At 44.9% G+C, this 21,533-nt stretch overlaps 1 protein-coding gene across 3 annotated transcripts in view; it reads left to right on the forward strand.

Annotated features, from left to right (window-relative positions):
* The window catches only part of DNAJB6 (DnaJ heat shock protein family (Hsp40) member B6), a 64,741-nt gene extending 47,343 nt beyond the window's left edge, over positions 1-17,398 (forward strand). For 2 of the 3 annotated variants that reach the window (XM_075492392.1, XM_075492393.1), the window contains exon 9: positions 7,521-9,478. In XM_075492392.1, coding sequence (XP_075348507.1) covers positions 7,521-7,834 — 314 coding nt within the window. In that variant the 3' untranslated portion in view covers positions 7,835-9,478. Of the gene's footprint in view, positions 1-7,520; positions 9,479-15,784 lie in introns of those variants that run through there. The other variant, XM_075492394.1, reaches the window with a different exon arrangement.
* Positions 17,399-21,533: the final 4,135 nt, after the last annotated feature.

A 21,533-nucleotide genomic window follows, 5' to 3' on the forward strand; every position in this document is an offset into this window, starting at 1 on the left:
GACTCAAAACGTCGTCCTTCATCCTGTGCTTTAGCTGATAAACTTCAGTGTTGAAATAAACTCCCTTTTCGGTTTACAAAAGCTCTGTCCCTAGCAGTGATGGTGCAGATGGGGCAGCTGCTCCGGCATTCCCCGAATAATTTCTGAGTGATTTCAGGCTCTTTCAGCTTTCGAGTCTACTTGCATTTTTTTTTTTTTTTATCAGTAGATGTTAAAATGGCTGCTTTTTCTCATAAGCATCACATCAAATAGCAAGAGAGAGATTTTTTTAAAGGCTGTCACTGTGAAACTCAGACAGCGATGTTTTCCAAAGAGGACTTGATGCAAATTTTAGTTTCTGTTGACTCTGACAAACCTGAGAGAGCACAGGCTGCAAGGGGGTTTTATAACTCCTGCTGTTAAGCGTCACGGTATTCGTCTTTCCTGGCATTTAGAAACAAGTTTAAGAACGGTTAATCAGAAGAACTTGCTCAACATAGCCTCCAGTAATGGTGAGGGAGTATTTTCTTGGCTGAGCGTGTTGTCTACAATTTCAGGAGGGGTGGGGGTGTGCACATGCGGTTTTGTAAAATACCCTGGGCTTGGTATCTTATGAGCATCCCTCGCTCCCAACAGAAATTAAAAGAAACTGTGAAGACTTGGCAACTTTCTGAAAACAACTTTCAAGTTTGGTCCCCCAAATCAGACCACTTCTACGTTTTAGTAGAGTTACTTGGTCTCCTGATGTTTTCTCTGTGCTATAATATATTAGACATGAAGCTTCTAAGAGAAGAAACAAAAGAACCAGTTATTCTCCAGGAATTTTTCAGCCCAGGGTAATCCAGGCCTGTAGACATGTCATTTCCATTAAATAAGTTCTCAGCTCCAACGGGCTCCTCTGAAGTATGAGATTTCCCAGCAAATGTCAGACTTGAGTCTCAGAACAACCCTGGTATCTTCTGCTAAGGTAAATATTAATACTGGAGCTGCTGTAACAGCGGAAAAGTTTATCAGTGTAAAGATCTTATCAACAGATTACAAAGATTGTAGTGCTATTGACTTCAGATAAGTGCATTTAAATGGGGATTTTTTTCCTTTCTCTTTGCGTTGCTCCTGCAGTCGCAGCTCGGCTCTCCCCGGCAGCAGTGGAGGTAGCTGAGTCATCAGAAACTCCAGTGCCCTCCGTAGGCGCAGGGTAAATTCCAAGTCCTTGTAATACGAGGGGGCAAAAGAGTCAAGCAAAGCTTTTTTCTTTTGCACTCTTGTTTTGTTGTCAGTCAGCATTGGTAGCAGCTCAGATGAACGTTAGACTGCCAGTTGAGACCTCTCTAGAAGCAGCAATATGGTGTTCTGCTCCGAGCTTCAGAAAATACACCACCTCTTCACTCTAAAGTCTTAAAATATTAGAAAGACACTTTGCTGGCCATCATTCAAGAAAGATTTGAATGGAGTAAGCCTCCTGCAAGCCGTCCTTGCACAACCAGCTCACTGGAGCTTTAGCTGGGAGCCGTCTTGTGTCATTAGATAAAGCCAGGCGTCCCTCACCTGAGAAGCTGCATCTTCTCCTGATGCTGCTTGCAGGAAGGGCTGACGTTGTTTGCCGCCTCGGGCAAGTCTTCCTGTGGACTGAGCAAACCGGTGCGCCTACTTTTTGTTTCTTAATGCAAGGGAAAACCCTGATTATATATATATATATAATTTTTTTTTTCTTCCTTGGTTAGGTAAGAAAATAGCATGCAAGCAGTAGGGCTGCTGTGCGGGAACCACGACGGCTCCGCTTCCTCTTGCGCGGGAAGTGACATGGTAAATGTAAATAAGTGGTTCGATATCCTCAGGATGTTTACCTGGGTTTGTTCGGCATGTTTCTGTTAATTACTATCTTGCCATTAATTACTGCTGATTCCTGGTAAGATTTCAGTTCAATTCCAGGACGTACACGGATGTTACTTAGCCCGTGCAGGGCTGCTCTTTTGGGAAGTGCTCCGTGACTTACCCGTCCCATCTCACCTGGAATATCCTCTCCTTAGTCTTTTTATTCCCGTGCGTTATCTCCAGTTTCCAGGAGCGCCCGTGGGCCCCTTGGTGTAGCTGCTGGCTTCCCCAGAGCACCCGCCTAGTCCAGGAATTGTACTCACGGTTTGCCTTAGACATATAAAATCGATGCGTTACCGAAAAAATAGGAGTTGGCAGTGACTTTTCTGATAACGTTGCCCCTCACGATAGGCAATATTGCCCTCTACTGGTTAATTACAGGTTAAAGGATCCATATTTTCCCCTTTCATGTAGCAGCACTTTGCTATGAGAAGTTATTTTTCAGCCCTTCTTGCTTGCAGCAGAAGGCAGGTTTTGGTCCTAATGCGGTTTTTTAGGATGCTACAGCTCGTGTTTGATTTCTTTTTCCCCAGAAGCTGCTTTTCATTTGGGAGGACCTGGTGCGCCCGCACACCAAACTTTATTGTTTTTAAACGTTAGTAGTAATGCTGAATCTGTCATTTTCAGAATTAACCCTTAGAAATGTAACTTCTCCAAACGGGTTTTGCAAGTGAAATAACTGCAAGGTTTTAAATTGTTATTTGCATTAGTAGAATAACACCTTTTGCTTTACGCTGTAATCTGGACGCCGGCTCCAGCAGCGCCCGATAACTGCCCCCTTCCCTGCCCCAGCCGGGGCGGCTGCACGGCGAGCTGGATCCAGGCACTGAGCTGGGTTAAAAATAAGCTCGCAAAAAGAGTGTTATTTTTAACCCGGGTCAGTCCCATGCTCGGGTTCACGGCGTGGCTGCCCAGGCTCTCACGTGGGTGTGCTGGCTTGGAGGCGCGGGAGACGGCAAGAAGGAGCCGTGGGGGGAACCGAGGGCTGTTTAAAGCCAGTGCACTCCTGAAAGTTGCTTCTCAAGTGAATATTCCAGCTCTGAACTCGGCTATGGACCCCCCCGTCCGTACCAGCTGTCTTCCTAAAAGCTATTTCCAGGACAAACATCACTGCTGACAAAGCTCCAGCAACGTTTAAGCACTTTTTGGTGGTGATGCCCTGTATGGCTGACCTTTCCCAGAGTAAATTCTTTTCAAGTCTCATATTTGCAATTGGTACACTACCTTTATTCAGAGTCTGGCTTGAATGTTTCAAATGTGTTTAAATATGCAGAACAAGAGAAAACAGTTGATGCAAATGACACTTCAGTTTTGCTTTGCAAGGTGTATTGAAGATAGATGATCAAAGATTTGGAGGCTCATACTGTGCACAGCACCAGATAATTCAGTATTTGAATCACAGGCGACATGATGTTACAGCATTTAACTGATCTGTGCTGCCATCCTGCTCTCCTGCAACTTGGAAAGGGGAAAAAGTTTGGACAATTTGTGGGGGCCTATTTATTGAACTAAAACTTGTCTTTACTTCAGGGGGAGAATGGAAAACTGAATGACTCTTGGGTGATCAAAATGGATGTAATCCTTTCAATACTTAAAGGGGGCTTATAAGAAAGATGGGGACAGACTTTTTAATAGGGCCTGTAGCGATAGGACAAGGGGTAATGGTTTTAAAGTAAAAGAGGGGAGATTTAGACTAGATATAAGGAAGAATTTTTTTGCAATGAGGGTGGTGAAACACTGGCCCAGGTTGCCCAGAGAGGTGGTAGATGTCCCACCCCGGGAAACATTCAAGGTCAGGTGGGATGGGGCTGTGAGCAACCTGATCTAGCTGAAGATGTCCCTGCTCATTGCAGTGGGGTTGGACTAGATGACCTTTAAAGGTCCCTTCCGACCCAAACTAATCTATGATTCTGTGATTTAGCTGTAAAATGTGCTGCCTGCGTAGTGGTGGGGAGCAGCTCTGCATCCCCCCAGGGCTCTGCCGTGGGGCGAAGGACGGGTGGGGGCAGGTGCAGGCAGCCCAGAAATAGGAAGCACAAATTATCCTTCAGGAGGAAAACTGGGTAACTTTGTAGTCTAATCAAAGTTAATAAATTGTTTGACTTCAGTTGCCACTGTATTATGCCTTGTGGCATGCCGATGCAGCCCCTCTGGTGTGCTGATGCTTTCACAGCGTACCCCAAACAGCAGAGTAATGCTGAGGGCAGCTCAAGACGGAGCTTTCTTGCAGTAGAACACAGGTCAGCTCAGCCTAGCAAAAATGCTAATTACAGATCCTTGATGACAGAAAGTTAGGGAGCTTGCGAGGAAAGGTTTAACACAAACTTCCAAAGGGGTGCTGGTTCCCCGAGTCCAATACTGAGGAGTTGTGCTCTAGGTTTTAGCATAGATTGCCACCTCTTTTGGGGCAAACGGTGGGTTTGAACACGTTTGCAAACAGCCCCTTCACCACTTGTTCTCAGCGGACGGCATCTAAGCGTTTCCTACTGATTCCCACCCTCAGCCACGTGCTCTTCCCTTGCGCTTCAGATGCGGCTGCGTTGCACAGATAAACCCCAAGCAGGAGCAGCCAGGTCCTGCATCTTGGACCGGTGCAGGCAGCGCCGGCAGCACCCAGCACAGCCAGGGCTCTCCCGGGTTCGTTGGGCTGGTGCAGCACCTTCAGCCGATGTGATGGTGAAGTACAAAGTCCAGCTTTGGGGGTTAGTTTTGGATCGTTTTTGAAGGAAAGAGAAATATGCATTACAGGAATCGTCTGTTTGTGGGGTTTTTTTCTTGGTCTATCGTCTTTCATGGAGCAATTGAACTATGAACGCTGCTGGAGGAGGGGACAGTCCTTGCTCTGGGTCATCTGCAGAAGAGCTGCAGGTGGAGGGCCTTGGAGAAGGTGTATCGTGACTTTTCGTAGACAAAAAGTGTCACAGTTGTGAGGACTTGCCCCAAACCTCACAGGAGGTGTGTAACAGGCAGGTACCGTCATTTTCCAGAGTCAGAGTTGTGCTCATACCGTCAGGAGCTGAAGGCGAGAACCTCCTCTGGAGAGCAGCTCTCACAGGATTTGATAAAGCAGGACAAGCTCTGCTGCCTCTTCTCTAGGTTGCACTTGATTTAATTGGAAAGTTTGGAGTACGGAATATCTTTTGCATTTTTATATTTTATTTTAAGTTGGACTCGAGCAGTGAGCGCTTGCTGGAAGATCTTTCTGCGCCTTCATTAGGTGCTCAGCGCTGTGGGGCTGGTGGCACAGCTCAGCTCCCAGAGCAAGGGAGCTCTGCGGGAGCGTTCGCTGCAAGCAGCAGATCAAGGAGGCATCAGGCTGCAGGAGGGCCAGCATGCAACCGTGCTGCGGGTACGTCAGCAGGGAGGAGCAAGATTATTTCGAATTCTTCCAGTGTTAAACTGTGCCTTTCACACCAGCTGAATTAGACTAAAGGTGCTGAGATTGATCTCCAGCGTAGTTAGGAGTAATTTATTGGGGTGTGTGTAGAGCATCTGGATTAATACTTAACTGCGTTAAGTGTTAGTGTGGCTGATGGGGGTGTTTCCGCGATGCATGCGCGCACACACACACACACACACACAGAGTTTCGAGAACGGCCTCAGCACATTTCTCATTCCTGCATCTGCTTGCCAATATAAATTTTAAACATGCATCAAGTAAGACTTTGCACATCACAAAGCAAGCCATGCAGTCTGTGTTTCCATGGGAGGGGAGGGATCTCCTATTTCTGGTGCGCTATAATTTGTTAGGAAGTGAACTCTCTTGACTGGGTTTTTATACGTGCAGCTGGCGTACGTGGATTTCCTATGCTTTTTTTTTTTTTACTCCTGGCATTTTATAGGCTTCATCTTCATAGACCTGGTACCATCAGACTGATACATGCTTCAGTGCTGTTTGTATAGCGTGTAAAATCCCGTAGCCTCTTACGGGAAATGCCAGCGATTCTGCATCTGGCGTTTTCTGAGCTTTTCCTTGCCCACCGCCTCTCGTAGCTGGAGTGCTGTGCCCCGTGTGAGGGGAAAAAAGCCGTCCTGCCAGCCCCCTCCTACTGCAAGGAGAGCTGCGCGCCCAGAGTTTTACACTGGTACGATGCAGGCAGGCGGCGTCTCGGTGCAGAAATCCTTGGTGGTAGCATCACTTGGGTTTTTGTCTCGTTTGCTTGTGTCTTTGGAAGCACAGGAGAGTCCAGGGTAAAAAAGCGTGAGTGTTGTGGCGGGGGGGGGAACGGGCACGTAATCGCCTGGGAAAAGGGCTCCTCTGCGTAATATCCGTGCGCACCAGGTGCTCAAACGCACGGCGGGGCCATGCGAGGCATGTCTCGGAGTCCTCTTCTCCTGAGAGGCCTCGGGTGCCGCGCTGCATTGTGAAATGACTTTTTAAACATACCTTGCCTCCTTTTCCTCATGCCCTCAGAAGCATCTCCCCATGTATGATTACAAGGTAAAGACGATGCAACCTGTTTTGTTTGAAAGTGTCGGTGGTTTGGCGCACACAACGAAGTGGGTATTACTGCTCTTGTTCCTTACTGCATACGTGGTGCTTTTTCCATCTTCAAAGCATTTCCCAGCCATGAACTAAGAGCACACGCATTAGCTGAGAGCACACACCCCTCCCGAAGCAGCTGATGCTGGGCACATCCTGGGAAAAACTTCCAGAATGTGACACACCACTTTTGATGCAAATAAAATGACGCCGTATTTCATCAGCTCTATTAAAAGTACTTAAGTAATTGAATTAATGAAACTTTAAAAAGCCTTTAAGAGACAAATGTGGTACACACCTTTCTTCTCACTTTTTTTTTCCCCTTTTCTTATTTTCCCCATTGAATGTCTTCGGTTGGCTTTTTTGTTTGTTATCTTACCGTTTGCTTTTTGATGTGTGGTTTTGCTGGGTTTTTTTGTGTTACGGTAGCAGATTTCTCTGCTTTGCAGCATCGGTACTGTTACAGTTTCTGCAGCAAAGGAAAGCGTCATCTGCAAAATAGCATGAGTATGACTGGAATACCTCATCTTTCATATTAATTTTTGCAGACATTGGGTTTTTATTTCCATTGCGTTCATTCGCCTTTGCTGTGCGTGCCTGCCTTGCTGCCTGGACTGTGCCTACCTCTTTACGTATTCAACCCCATTTCCCATCTTCATGTGATCTTTCACGCTTCTTTACCATCCTTCCACTTACGGATGTCCAATGTTCAGCCCCTCTGAACCCACGCTGGCTTTGGTTTTTTCTCCCACCATCCCTGTAGCCAGCTTGGGTATTTCTCCCTCCTTGCCCTATATCTTTTCCTTGAGCAGGGTCAACCCTTCCTAGGCAGACGGTCCAGGCGAGGTGGGAGACGATGGCATACTCTGCACAGGACAGAAGTATCATCCAGGGCCATGTGCTCAGCTCGCTCACCCTGCCTTTTGGGAAAAAGGAAACAGTGGCCCCAGAGCTGTCACATCTAGCTGACTTTTTTGGGTGGCTCCAGTGTGGTGAGAGGCCACTGATGGAGCTTTCTGCTCCGGACACTCCCCGATCTGCAGATAGACAGCAGTATCTGTGAGCTAACCGCAGCCAAGGCAGTAGTTTAGTGACACGCAATTTCCAGCCCAGTTTTGAGGGTTTTTTCAGGCTAAATGTAAGCGTTTTGGGTGCAGCTGACTTTTCTTGCACTTTGCTTTTCCAGGTGAGGCAGATGAAGAAGCCTTTGCTGAGGAATGCAGACGGAGAGGACAACACGCCCTGCCTTTCCAGCCGACCAACCCTCGCCTGCTGAAGTCTCACAAGCCTGCCAGCTCCCCCAAATATGCCTATCATTATAATAGCGATGAGGTGGAAGAACAAGATAGAAGCCGGGTTACAAGCAGCTTGGAGACCCCTTTTTATTTATCAGGTGTGCACAAGCATGTTGATGAGAAATGCGCAGAAAAGGATTCCTCAGCTAGTCAAAAGCCAAAACCAAAAAGCCAAGCAAGAGGTTGTTGCTGTGTGTTGACTTAATGTTAGTTCCCTGGTAGATAATAAAACAGCAGCTTGTGTGCCTTCATCCTGCATTAGCTCTGCTCTTCAATTTAGTCTAGATTCACAAACGTCCTGGGATATTCAAGGATCCAGGACAAATAGTGTTATGCTGCTGAAGTGCCTATGCTCTTTGTTCTTAAAAGTGAAGGCCTTTTAGAGACTTAACTAATCACAATACTTTGCACATTCATTTATTTAAATTGTGCTTGGCTTCCTTGCTGAAGGAGAAGTTAAGCAACTTGATATTATTTCTGGGAGCTGCAATTTTAGGCACCTAAATCCTAATAGAGAAGGCTGAGACCGTTCAGGCGAACACGGAAGCGCAGCGATTGTCCCAGTTATTTTTGGAAGTAATTAGTCCTTTGATATATTTCCTGTCTGTAATGTTTCAGCAATATAGTCCAGAGGCTATCTTGGACAACAAAGTCCTCATAACTACTTGATTTAATTTGAACCTGTGGTCAAAGATCATCCAGGACTGCCAGGACGGGTTTTTCTGAAGCATGAGGATGCCTTTCTACTTGGATGCCAAAGCCACGGGCCCTTCTCAGTAGCGCTGAATTAGACGAAGTGCTGGGCAGCGTGAGCGTATGAGGCTCCTGAGGGTAAACACAGCGCATGAAAAACATGCACTGTACCCCAAAACATGCGCTCACGTACTCCCAGTGCTGTACCAACTTCTGCTGCTTTTATGAGCCTTTAAATCTAACGCTGTCTTCTGTACAGAAGACCTAAAGATATGTGGGATGACAGCTTGAAAATAGAAACATTCAGATAAATGTCTTCCTGATCAGTTGCTGGCAGTTTTGTCTCTTTAGGGATGGCTAAGTTGAATCTTTTCTTTAAAAAAAAAAAAAAAAAAAAAAAAAAGGAAAGTTTAAAATTTCTCTACAGAAGCCTGAATGTAACCTCTGGGCTGATGTCCTGAAATCTCCCACGCAGGGGTTACAGGTTTTGTGTCTGTAGCTGGCAAAACAAAACCTTGGCTCTGCATTTGGAGACTTGAGGTTCTCTGCAATCATAACAATACTTTGTAATGGTTTCCAAAGAGCGTCCGAGTTTGACACGCACCTTGCAATTTTTGGAGCAATTTTTATGACTGCTTAGGACTTTTTGCTGTGAATCTATTTATGCTCCAAGACGCACAAGTTTGCAATTAAAATGAATTTCCAGAAGTATTTGTGCAATCACAAAATCTTCTCTTCTACCAGTAGATTGTGAGGTGCCATAAAAGATTCAGGGTGAAAACTTGATTGCAGTAAGACTAAGATTTTACTGTTGCTTTAAATATTTTGCCTACTGTTCCTCTGATGGACAGGGCTGCTGAAGGACTGGTCGAGTCAGTCATAAAAACCTACGTGAGTGTCTTAATCCCTCCCTGGGAAGTTTGCGCACGAGCCCTGGCCAATAACGCCGCTCTCCTTCAAGGGTGTTCACCTCTGCCGACTGCCTTGCCCAGCAAGCAGGCTTCACCAGCGCAGCTCTGTAATTATACAGACCACTTACTTGCTCCCGCTTGGCTTCTCGTTGATCACTGCAACAGCTGCCGTGCTTACACGGGCCAGCGTTGGGAAAGAATAGCATCTTTTTCTCCCTTGGTCCAAAGCCCACTCGCTTCAGTGGTCCAGCCCACTTGGTCCAGTGCCCACTCCCTCAAACCGGGCACCGTTCCACCTCCATGGTTTTGCCCCCGCTAGCGTGTGGCCCTTGGCAGCGAGACTGTGCAGCAGTTGTAGACGTTGTCCCTGTTAGAGCACCTCAAGCAAATCCTCAGTCATTAATGATTCACCTGCAGTGAAATGGTTTTCTTTTCCCAGCTCTAGGAGTGGGAATGTTTGAGTTTTAATCTGTAAGTCCGTAGCAAATGTACGTGAAGGAAAAGGGGACAGGTTTCCTCTTGAGTACGTGGTGGGAATCCCTCTGGAAGTGGCTGCCTCTCTCTAGCGCCCAAGGAGAAAGGCTGGCCAACTTGTTTAGACTGGCAACCGATATCCAGCGGTGAGATGAATCCTCTCCTTAGTCAGGATTTCCAGTCATGACAGTGGGTTTTTAATAATATAAAAAAAAAAAGAGTTCAATTTGATTCTCCGTCGAACATCGATACTTTGCGTTTTAGCAGAAATTGCTCTGGGTTTCATCCTGTTCCTGGTTTCGTAACAGCCTTTAGAATAAAACTTGTACTCTGAAGTCGCTGCGTATCTCAAACAGTGCGCTAGCTCCACCCAAGCAATTTTTTTTAATAAGAATTCAGATACTACAAGTAATGCACTGCCTGATTGTATGATGTATGGCTGACTGGCGATATCCAAGCTGTACCGAAGTGGTATTAATGCCAACAGAGACCTGGGGGTTACAGCCACTAATGGCAGGGGTAGTGGTAACTACCCCTAAAAAACTGCTTCTCTGGATTTGAGAGTTTTGATCTTTATCTAGCAAGAATGGTTGAAATGTTTAATTGTTAAAATACTGAAAAATACACGATATGAAAGATCATTATTTGCAAGATAATATTGCAAGGTTTGCTCTTCCTTTTGAATGAAATAGCTTGCATTAACCTAAAACTTACAACATTAAAAATTCATTTCTGCTCCATTTTCACCCGCTGGCATCCCTGAAAAGGAAACCACTTTTAAAGAACTAGCCTAACTAATCTTGATCCTTTCCTGGCATGGACTCCTCTGCTGGAAAGTTGAGCTATTTGTACTTTATTACATCTTTAATGCAGTCTCCGTTCTTTTTACCGACATATGGTTTCCTGATTTACACATTACTAACTAGTAAAATCGACGTGCTTGGTTATCCAAACTAATTACCTTATAATTCTCTCACATACTTGTATTTGGGCATGTAATGGAAAGAGAAAGGAAAGCAAAGCCACTGTTTTCTGCGGAAATCTAATACACGAGGAATGCTGGAGGTGCGGAGATGGGAGGGAGTTCACTCTCCCTTTGCTCCACATCCCCTGGCTGTACCTGTGCGCGGGTGGGACGGGGTAACGGCCAAACTCTTCTGCGGGCAGAGGGTAGGAAGACTGGCTGGTGGATTTGGAGGCTGGCTCGTTGTTCCCTGGCTTAGCCAGAGCTGCCTTCGTGCATGTTTTTTTTGGCTGCTAGTATGAGAGCATCCCGTTACCCACTTGCTTCCCATAGAAGGTGGCTGGGTTGCACATGGAAGGGCTTCCAAGGCTGCATAGCCTTGCAAGCTTTTGCTTGCCGTGTGGGAGTAAAACCTTGGACTCTATTCAGTAATAGTATTACCTTAATTAACAGCAGGCAAGCAGGTTGTATCTGGCTTGGTATGTTCTTGTAGCAATTCTAGGCAGAATTGGTAATGAAAATAGTATGGTGAGCAAGCATGAAGGAAGGCCTCAGTAAGTTGCTAAAGCTTTTCAGTCCCCTAAAACATCAAAGTTGGAATTACATCACTGGGTTGGCCAGTAAAACTGGAGAACTCACCCCTTGGATTTAACAGTGTGGATAATTAAATAGTGGAGCGGCATACCTAGACAGGGTGGGACGTTTTGTCACCTCAGGTCTTTACGTGAAGGCGGGTTCTCTCTCTGCGATGCTCTGTGGCATGGGCAGGAGCTGTGGATGCGGCGAGAGAATTAGTAGGTCAGATTGTGGTGTGTGTTGGGCAGTGGCTCGGGCTGAAAGGAGGGAATGTGAAAGTGTAGTGTAAAGCTGTAATTGTAACTTGAGTCACACGCATGAAATTATGCTGAAGCTGTGATCTGGGGTGAATTTTTATAATGGCATATGCAAGTGTGGTCAGTCTAAAATAACAGATGGTGGCTGCAACTCAGAAGTAAGCTAGCTACCTTTGAAATAGCAATTTATTGTTTTGACTAGAGAGAGATTTCTAAGAGCAGAAAATTAGAAAGCACACTACAGACCCAACATGCATGCACCTCGCTGCCCTGTTAAAGCTCTGCGCGCATGTTGAAGCCATGACCAGCTTTGCTGGTTTGAAGGAAGGCAGAAGAATGGCCGCAATCTTAGCAAAAAGTTAGTAGATCTTGAAAACCATTTTCTCTGGGACTTGAGCAGAAAGCACAAATCCCTCCCACCCCAACCTCAGTGCTTCAGAGCCTGAAAGTGGAAGGAGGCTCCTCCAAAGTCTTCACCTTCACAGGAGATTTATAAAAATCAGGCCGTGGCCTTTATTACTGACTGGTGTGGGTCGAGAAGCAGAAATGCTGCCTGTTAATTGTCAGTCGTGACTGAACACCTCGTTTCCTTCTGCTGACTCCTACGCTCTCCTGTGCTGGCAGAAGGAAGGTGGAGCAGACCCGTGGCTGCTCTCTGCATCCTGGTAGAGCAGGCAGATGTCAGGCAGGGCAGGAAGAGGTAGGATACCACAAATGGGTTGGGTAGGAGTGTCTTCCCCAGGACACTCGTCCCTTTGGATCGATCGCTCGATGTGCACACCTCCCTTGCAGTTGCCGCCCAAGAATGTGCCCAGTTTCATAGTGACTGAATGAACCTGTGACTTTGGAGGTGCAGATGGCAGAGAAGTAGAAAGCCAGAAGGAAAGTCAATCTGGGACCCAGCAGAGAGGCTTCCCAATTTGTTTTGGTTCTTGCCGAGTGGCTGAGGGAGTTGCTACTAAGCGTTGTTGGAAGTTGGTTTTGGTCTTCAGCAGCTTTTTGAAAGCTGGAATAGCTTCTGTGCTCTTCATGGTGGTTCTGGAAGTAGAAGAGAGGGGGATGAAATGGGAAGAGCGGGTCAGCAGATGCTGTTTATTTTAGACAAGAATTATCCAGGTTGTAAACCAGGTGTAATTCCAAATGGTGTGGATTCTTGCTTCATCCGTCTCTGCTCCTGGCAGCTGACAAAAGCAAGAATGTACCAAGTTAGGCTGATATCTATCTGCATTGGAGTGAATCTGTTTTCCAAATGTCAAAGCTTGGGGAAGCTCTCAGCAACCTGTTCTCCCCCCACCCTTCCCTAAGACTCTTTATCTTAATGTAACACATTTCCAGAGTTTAGATAGGTAACAATTGCTTCTAAGGGTGGAAATTTGACAAGCCCATCTCCAAGGCCAGAAGCGTTTGGCTGAAGCCGGTTCAGCCAGGCACTAACTATGGGAAGTCTCTGTGACTGCTTCGTGATGCTGGCGACTCACCAGGACACAGGTTCACTGCTAATTAATCAAATAGTAACGGGGCTGCTGCTTCTTTCTAATTCAGATTTTGTTCGCTCGTGACTTTGGGGCTAGTCTTGTAACCAAGGCAGCTAAATATGCTTTTAATTAGTGCTGGCTGAAGTATTCAAGTAAAATAAGCACCAAAGGGTTACATCTTTAGCGTGGAATTTTTATTTTTACTAGGAGCTGCTTCCCTTGTTCGGATCAGGTTTTTGGCCATTACGACCCAGCATAGCATCACTGGCGCTAACAGACTGGCAAAGTTTGACCTATCCTTTCTTCTTAGGTGGGGGTAGAAAAGGAAATGGTCGAGAGTGAAATTATTTATCACAGCAGGCTCGAAACAGAAAAGACCTGGCAGTTTTCTCTTGAGGAATACTCTGTATTTGTGCGTTATCTCCTACTTTGGCCAATCTGTTTCTGTGTGTCAGTGATAACACTTGAAAGATTTCCACATTTCACCCTTATCATTCCGGAGGCTGGTAGGAGACCATGTTGTCAAATGCCTAAATATCTTCATACCACATTATTTTAACATTTGAGTTGTTTCGTTTAGAAGACAATGAATTATGTGGCATTAATTTCAAGTCATAATTTACATTGACTCACAGTATTTTTAAGGAAGAGTTGCTAGAATTGCTTTCAAAATCTCGAAGATTGGAAGAAAATGGACTGTTGCAAAAAAAAAAAGTATTATGATATAAAACAGCAGTATCAAATGCAATCATGCCTGTATGTGGAAGCCTTTTAAAAATACTGACAGTGTTTTGAGAATGAAAAATGAGAAAATTAGGAAGCTAATAACCTGTTAGGGTTTAATGATCCTTTCCCAAATATCTGTGTTAATGTTTCATAGTTATTACATGAACTAGTTCTGATCAGCTGATATGATGCTGTTTTTCCCTCCAGTAAAGGGAAGAATCCCTGGAATAACACCCTTCGGATGACTGATTCTCAGGAGTCAGCACGTCTCTTCCGCCTCCATTGGCCTCTGTGGGAAAGCAAAGAGACGCTTGAGCCCCTCTGGGATGTGTTCCTTACAGCAGTAAATTAAATGCTATTTTTGACGATGTATAGGTGACCGAGGGGCTGACATTGAAGTAAACTTCATGGATGGAGTTCTTAACTAGGAGATATCCCCGGGGACAGGACTGTAGCTCAGGAGGGTGGCAGGGTGCAGGGAAAACACAGCGTCATCTGCAATTCTGCAAAGCGCTGCCAGTTTTTCTCTTCCTTAAACAATAAAACTGGTTTCCACTCTAACTTTGTGCAGGCTAATCGCTCATGGCAGAATTTCTAAATAAATATCCTGCTTCTTGACTCAGATGATTGCAAAGGATGAAGTCATGCTGTTGATACAGCATAGGAGCGAGAATGGTAACCTAGGAACAGTTTCCCTTTGCTACAAGGGAGTGTATTTCCTCTAATGCACAAGCTTTCGATAATGTCTCAAGTGATTTTAGCCCAAAGACTATCTCGTGGTTCTCCCCAAGCCTTAAACTCAAACCGAAGAAGTGCAGTTCTGCCGTGGGCACAACCCTAATTGCGCTTGGGAGGAGCTCTGATTAGGAGCAAACTTCAGCCACAGCGTGGCTTCATGCTCCTCTGACTTCCCACCGCTTCCTTTTCCCATCTTAATTTTGCTATCGGTGCTAAATTGATGGAGATGGATTGATGGAGAACCGGGCGTGATGGTGACGCAGCTTCCTCAGGGTCACATCTGCCAGCCTGCAGACAGAATGGGGGAAAGAAACAGGTTTCCAGACAGGCAGAGCTGTGTCCTTCCTGGGCTGTTCCTCTCACTCCCAGCCCTGCCTCTCAGCTGCCTTGCCGGGGCTCCTCCGCTCCATGCTGGCCCCGTTCCCTGGGCTGTGCTGATTCCCAGTGGCAGAGCACCGCTCAGCTAAAAGATCCTTCCGGCTATCTCAAAGCATCAGAGAGTGATTATCTGAGGGCAATGTTTGCTAGCTTTGAGTTTAGCTGTATAAGTGCACTTGGGTAGATGCGGTGTTGGTTCTGCACAGTTCACTGTGCATGCAAGCCTGCTAGCAAGTTGCATTTTACTGCAAGTTTGGAGGAAAGAACGAGATGCAGAGCAAGAACTGTTTTTCACGCATCTTTGTGGGGGAAGAAAATAATTGGGATGATGATCACACGGCTGGAAGCTTGTGCCTACTGAACCTGTAGCAAATAATTGTTGCTTGAACTTGGTACTTCCATGTACCATTGGAGCTGCAGTAGAATGTAACCTATGGTGCATAGTTAAGCATGAGCAGGCTGATGACCTGCATATAAAATGCATATTGGTAAACACTGAGCACCTTCTTATATACTCAGGATTCTTGGCATTCCCTAGTCTTAAAATGGAAATGCAAATGTCGTGGTAACTCTGACTGCTGTGAGCAGGAAACGCCAGTACTTAAATAGCTCCTGCTGTATAAGTCTTATTTATTGCTTCTGTGTTGAAAATTATTCTGGTTTTGCATGTGCTCTAATTTTGAAGCTTTTCCTGAATGGCTTTGAAGTCTTTTGAAAGTTCTCCAGATCTTTTCAGACTTCAAAGATTGATAGTGTTTTCCTTCTATCCTGTATAAGGGCTATAGTAGAACTGGGGATATAGTAGAACTGGGGATATAGTAGAACCGATCATGTAAAAAAACACATTAGAAAGGCAGACATTTTCTTTAAGATTCCTTAAACCATTCAGAGAACGTGTGCTTTTGCTAGAGGGAAAAGTCCATGAATGCTGTGAATAGTGTTTTACAAGCCGTGTTTCCTCAGGACACAAAGAAGGCAGCAAGAGGAGGAAGCAGAAGCAGAGAGAGGAACAGAAGAAGAAGAAGTCAACCAAAGGGAGTTACTAAAATGGACTTCTCTGCTATGCCAATACCTTTATAATAATGACAACTTAATGTTACATTTGAGCACACCTCTTGTGTATATTTTTTGATTGTTCACACTGCTAGCAAGGAAGTGACTCATGTTTAAAACTGTACTAAAATTGCACTATGTTATTCTTTTTAGTTTCACGGAGTGGCTTTCTTGCCAGTCAGGTTAGGGAATTCGAACGAGGCTGATCTTGGTTAGAAGTGTGTTATGTTTGAAGATTGGAAAGCGTTACAGAATCTCGTACCTCTTCCTTCCCTGGGACTAAAACGACTCTAGTCTAGTGTTTGTTTATTTGTTTTGTAGGATATAAAGCGTTGTGCAAATGCCTGTTTGGTTGGTCACTCTGGCATCAACATCAGGCCTGTTGAAAGAAGAGTCCTATTCAGTCATGTCATTGGGAACGGGATTGAGACATGAGCTCTTACAGGGTAATTTATGCAAGCTTAATAAGTGACTTTTATGGTTGGGTTTTTTTCCCCAAGCTGGGCAGCAAAGGTTTTTCCCTGCTATTAAAATGTTCCTTCATTTTAAATTGTATCATGAAGTTATATCCTCTGATTTTAAGAAACTTAGTGTAATGATGGTCTCCTGTAAGCACTCCTACGGATTTCCTTAAGCACAGCTGACTCCTGATGAATCATTTAGTGAAATCATTCCTTATTTTAAAAGTTTATTTTCAGAACCTAGAGACAAATGATCTAAGTGCTACTTTAAAAGTGCTCTTTGTTTCTGCTGAGTAGGTTTTAGATAACAAACATTTTTCAGCATCCGTATAAGATTTTATCAAGTTGTTTCTGCAAAGAACTTACACCTTTATGTATGAAAGCATTTCGCATCGGTTTTATTGCAGGACTAATTTTTTTTAGTTTGAAAAGATGTCTTCAATTTAAAATAAATATGTATTTTCTGGCAAGATTACTTCCTTGCTTCCCATACTTGTCTCATGTGCATGACACATTGCTTCTCTTAACCTTTTAGTTTGTACAGAGCCCTTCCGTTGCCTTAAGCATTTACCTGCATGTTTCTTGTCAGTATGTTGCCTCCTCTTTTTAACCTCCAGGTCGGAGTTAGCAGCTTATGGTTTTGTTTCATTTTGTTATATTCCTCTTGCCAATACGTTGTTGATGTAACAGACTTAAACCTGGCAATATTGAAAGCCCACAGTTCCTGGAGAAACTCACTCATCCTAACATTTAAAAGATGTAGCAATGCACATAACGGCGTAAGGAAGAAGCTAAACAGAAAAATCAAGTCTGCATTCTAGCATGGTTTGATAATAACAAATTCTGGTGTCTCTGGTGTCTGAACGGTTTAGCTTCGAATGCTTACATTACCCAATGTAACCCTATGCAAACATATAACCATACATGAACTCTGTTAGGGTACTTCAATTATGGTTAATATGAAATAAGACTGAGTACTGGTTTTCTGTCACTTAAGTACCACTTTTTTTTTTTGTTTTGTGCAGTGTTACTAATATTTAAAAATAAAGAAAATTCTCATTTATACTTTGTCCTCTTGCACTGTACTGTAGACTAGAGCTGGCATCAGTTGTTCATGTTTAGTTTCACGTAAAGTTTAGGCTGTAAGCACAAGGGGGAGAGTCCGCATTCACAAAAGGCCCACAAGCATACCAAGTTATTCCTTTTGCTAAATCCATGAGCACGTTGATACAGTCCCTGTGTCAAATGGCTGATAGTGGAAAACGAGGGTTCATTCTGGCTGGAAACATCACCATAGGAGCACAGACATCAAACAGAGCTTGCACATTAGCCACGCGGGGAACATCTGCACTGGATAACACACAACACTTGGGACTGCATCCCATTTAGTACACTTTCCGTACTCTGGGAGAAGTCCCCCCCAGTACATACGCCAATTTTAAGCTATTAGCGCTCCTTATTTGTTGGGAAAATGGTGCGTGCTTTGGAAAAGCAAGAGAGGTGGAGGAAGGCAGAGGTGACACCAGCGCAGGGCTGCTCTCCCCCGGGCTGTCCCGGTGCTGTGCGCAGCCTCACGTCACAGGACAGAGCGGCTCCGGATCAAGAATGTGCCTTGAAGAGTTAGAGCAGACTGGGATTTGGTACCTGAATATCCTCTTGACTCTGATCCCTGTGTTAGGCTTGAAGGAGGAAGATAGAGCATTAATTAGTCAGGAGACCTGCAGGTAGGCTCTAAATTAGTTAAGAAGCCTGTATCACCACGGGCACCCTTATCCCACTGGAAAGGTGCTGGTGTGCTTGCAGCTGTGCTCCTACACCCCACGCCTCCCATGGGGAGAAACTCCTGGGAAGCACAGAGTCCCCAGAGGAGGGAACCACGGACATAATCTTTCCTATAGCTACCTAGAATCTGCCCAAGCTTGCCCAGAAAGTAAGAAATGTGAGCCCATGGCCATTGAGCCTAGTCTTCCTTCTCAGCCTGATTATTCCTGGATATTAACTGAAGGGTAACGGCTTAACTGAGCACCGTGAAGCAGGGTTGGGAGCCTGGGTGTAGCACCGTGCTCATCATGTGGCTATGCTGCTTGCCGGACAGCCTGGACCTGGTGCCACGTCTGCCACGTGTGTATGAGCAGGCACGTATGTGAGGTCTGGTATCCCAGCGCGCCCATCAGCCAAAGGTGAAGGCTGCGTGATGATATGGTTACTTAAAGTATGTGTTGGGGCAGGAAAAATGCAGGTGGGTGTGAGACACCACAACCGATAACAGATGATGCTGGCCCAAGAGTGGCTGTGAATAAACGTATTGTGAAAGTTGGAAAAAGATTCCTCATCATCCTACAACACTTCTGTGGAAGAGCTGAGGACAGAAGCAGAACTAGTTTAAATACAGGCCCGATGTGATTTATAAAATGTATTGCAAAATGATTCTTTACAGAGCAGATACCTGGGGTCAGAGACCCAAAGTGTTTTCAATCCCTTTTAGTATCACATAAGAAAATTAGATTATTAGTGTAGAGAACACACAGTGAGTTGAGTAAGAGCATAATTAAAATGATACGCTGAAAACAAGATAATTTCATCTTAAGATAGTGGGACACAATCACAAACAAGCAAAATACGGACAGATAAGAGTTCCTGCTCCGCACTTGGAAGCTGCCACTACGAAAATGGTTTAAATTCAGTTGTTTTTCCACAGCTTTTGGAGATGTGCATAGCCTGCTCTTTGAACTAGGGTTTGGCAAGTCTTTGATCCTAAATAAATTATCTCAGAGAGTGTAGGTGTCAAAATGATTAAAATGTATTTTTCAAGTTTTTGCCCGGTCTCTGCTCAGTGCTTTCAGACCTGTAAATCCTACTTCTAGAAGTAACACAAAAATCTGTTTTTCTCTGTCAGCTCGGCTGCCTTTACAGAGACTTGCTTTTTTTCCCGCAAATTTCAGAACCATCTCATGATACTTTGTACGTATTTGTTGAAATAACACACTGAAAAGATGCTGCTTTTGAAAAGGAGAGAGCCAGATACCCAGAAAATGTATAATAATCATTAGGGAAGCACTAAACTGCCTGTTTTCCCAATCACATCTGAAATGTGTGACTCGTACCCACTTGTTCTTCAGGAATGTTTCTAGACATGGGCCACCAAACTGGTGCCTATCAAGTGGTGGGATTAGCTTGTTACTACATTGAATTTCCTTGCTTTATTCTGCCTATACAGAAGGGTATTCATTTCCATTTGTTTTTCTCCTTCATTTTGTGTGCCAGTTGCACAGGACTGTTTATTCCTGGGATGCACACGTTAGTCCTTCCTGCATTTCAGATCTCAGTTATCTTCCTTCATGTGCAGTCCTGCTCCTTTATGTCCAGACTTAGCTCACATCTTAGTGCTCTCTCACGTTAGCTTGCCTGGGGAGCACTTTACTCCCCTTTAACTCATATATGGATGGGGGGGGGGTGGTAAATTGCCCATGATTAGGTATATTTAATTCTCCTCTTCTCAATGAACAAGTTGGAATCTGGCCTTAAGAGATTTTTTTTATCACTATTTGCAAAACTTTGCTCATTGCTACCTGTAGCACTGAAAACTCTAGGCATGGCAAGGTAATTTTCCTCTCCACTGATGAGAATCAAAACAGGGCACTTAAAGCCACGTACAGATCTCAATTTTAATAATTGTTCATATTTGAAACGATGATCGATTCAGCTGCCCTGTGTCAGCACACTTTGACTTCTCACATGTTTTTCTAGCCCAAAAGGACTAGGTGGGGTGTTGGGAAGTGTCAGGTTTGTCAAGTACCTTGTTGGTGCCCTCTTAGCCACCAGCTGTTAACTGACAGCAGGAGAAGCATCTCCAAAGAGGCTGAGCTGACCCAAGATGACATTTCCAAGCGTGGGGTAGGTTACCTTGCTGTCTTCATCACAACAAGCAGAAACTGCTCGTGTCATTTGGCACATCTTGAACTAGAGCGTCAAGTATCCCAGACTTTCCTTCTGCCTCTTCCCGAAGGCCTCATGTTGTCACTGCAAAGCCAGCCCAAAAAGCAAGAAGTGAGTGTGAGAGGAAGGTCAAAACACGTGCTCTTATAACGAGTCTGAATGCTTTGATTTCAGGGAAACGCCTTCATGTCTGCCTGGAAGTGATCACAGATTTTCTAGGATGTCTCCAAGGAGGGAACGGGACCTCACTGCACTGGCTGGATGTCTAACTGCATCTCCTCAATGTCTGTTTCCATTGGCATGCACACGCACCTTTCTACTTAAACAGCATACGTAATTTTTTCCATCCCTTGTTTGGGAAGTGCTCTTCCTTTGGTCAATGCAGAGTGACTTGCTTGTTCTTTAGGCTGCAGTGTAATGAAGTCTTATGATATGACAGGTGTTATTTTTACATTATCTCAATATTAGAGAGTTGCAGTTGGGAAAATGTCTTTAACTTAAAAAGCAAAATTTACTTCCAGGTTTTTAAGATGAAAGCTAACAGTGCAAAATCGTAGATCACGCCAAAGCCAGTACGCAAATACACCTCTTAAATGTATTAGGTTAAAACTTATGAAATATATGTTTCTGCCTGATTTTTGGAGTCCCAGTGTGTGACATCTTTGGATGGTTTAATATGTTAAGCTGAGCAGTGCTGGTTGCATGTTGCTACGTGAAACCAAGAGATGGTTTGAAGCTTCTTTAATAGACTGCATGCTCAGAGCTGGGGAAGGGCAGGAGCTCTAAGGAGCCGTTAAGGAGCAGACACGTCCCACGGCACCTGGAAGGGCCACTCACCAAAGGTGCACGACTTGATCCTGGCAGCAGATGCAAGCCACAACCTGCCATACTGGTAGCGTTGTGACAACATGGGTATTACCGCTGGGGGATTCAAGGCGAGGAGGTAACCAGCACGAGAGCCTTCCCGGTGCTGTGAGTCACACTTCATACCCAAAAAAATGATTTGTCAGCTACCTGGCCCACTGTCCTGTCTTTGATAGTGACTAATGGTGGATGCCTAGGGCAGAGCACAGGAACAGGCTAAGCATGTAATTATTCCTCACCAGAATGTTTTCCCAGCTGCGGCACTCTGTGGGTCAGAGGCTCCTGGATCCAGAAATGGTCTTTCTGTTGCCCAGTATTTTTTTTTCCATTGACTTGTTCAATTGCCTCTTAACTTTAAAAACTGCTCAATACCCAGTGTCCTATGGCAAGGGATTCCT

This window comes from Mycteria americana, chromosome 2, assembly GCF_035582795.1.
Source record: "Mycteria americana isolate JAX WOST 10 ecotype Jacksonville Zoo and Gardens chromosome 2, USCA_MyAme_1.0, whole genome shotgun sequence".
Classification (NCBI taxonomy): Eukaryota; Metazoa; Chordata; class Aves; order Ciconiiformes; family Ciconiidae; genus Mycteria; species Mycteria americana.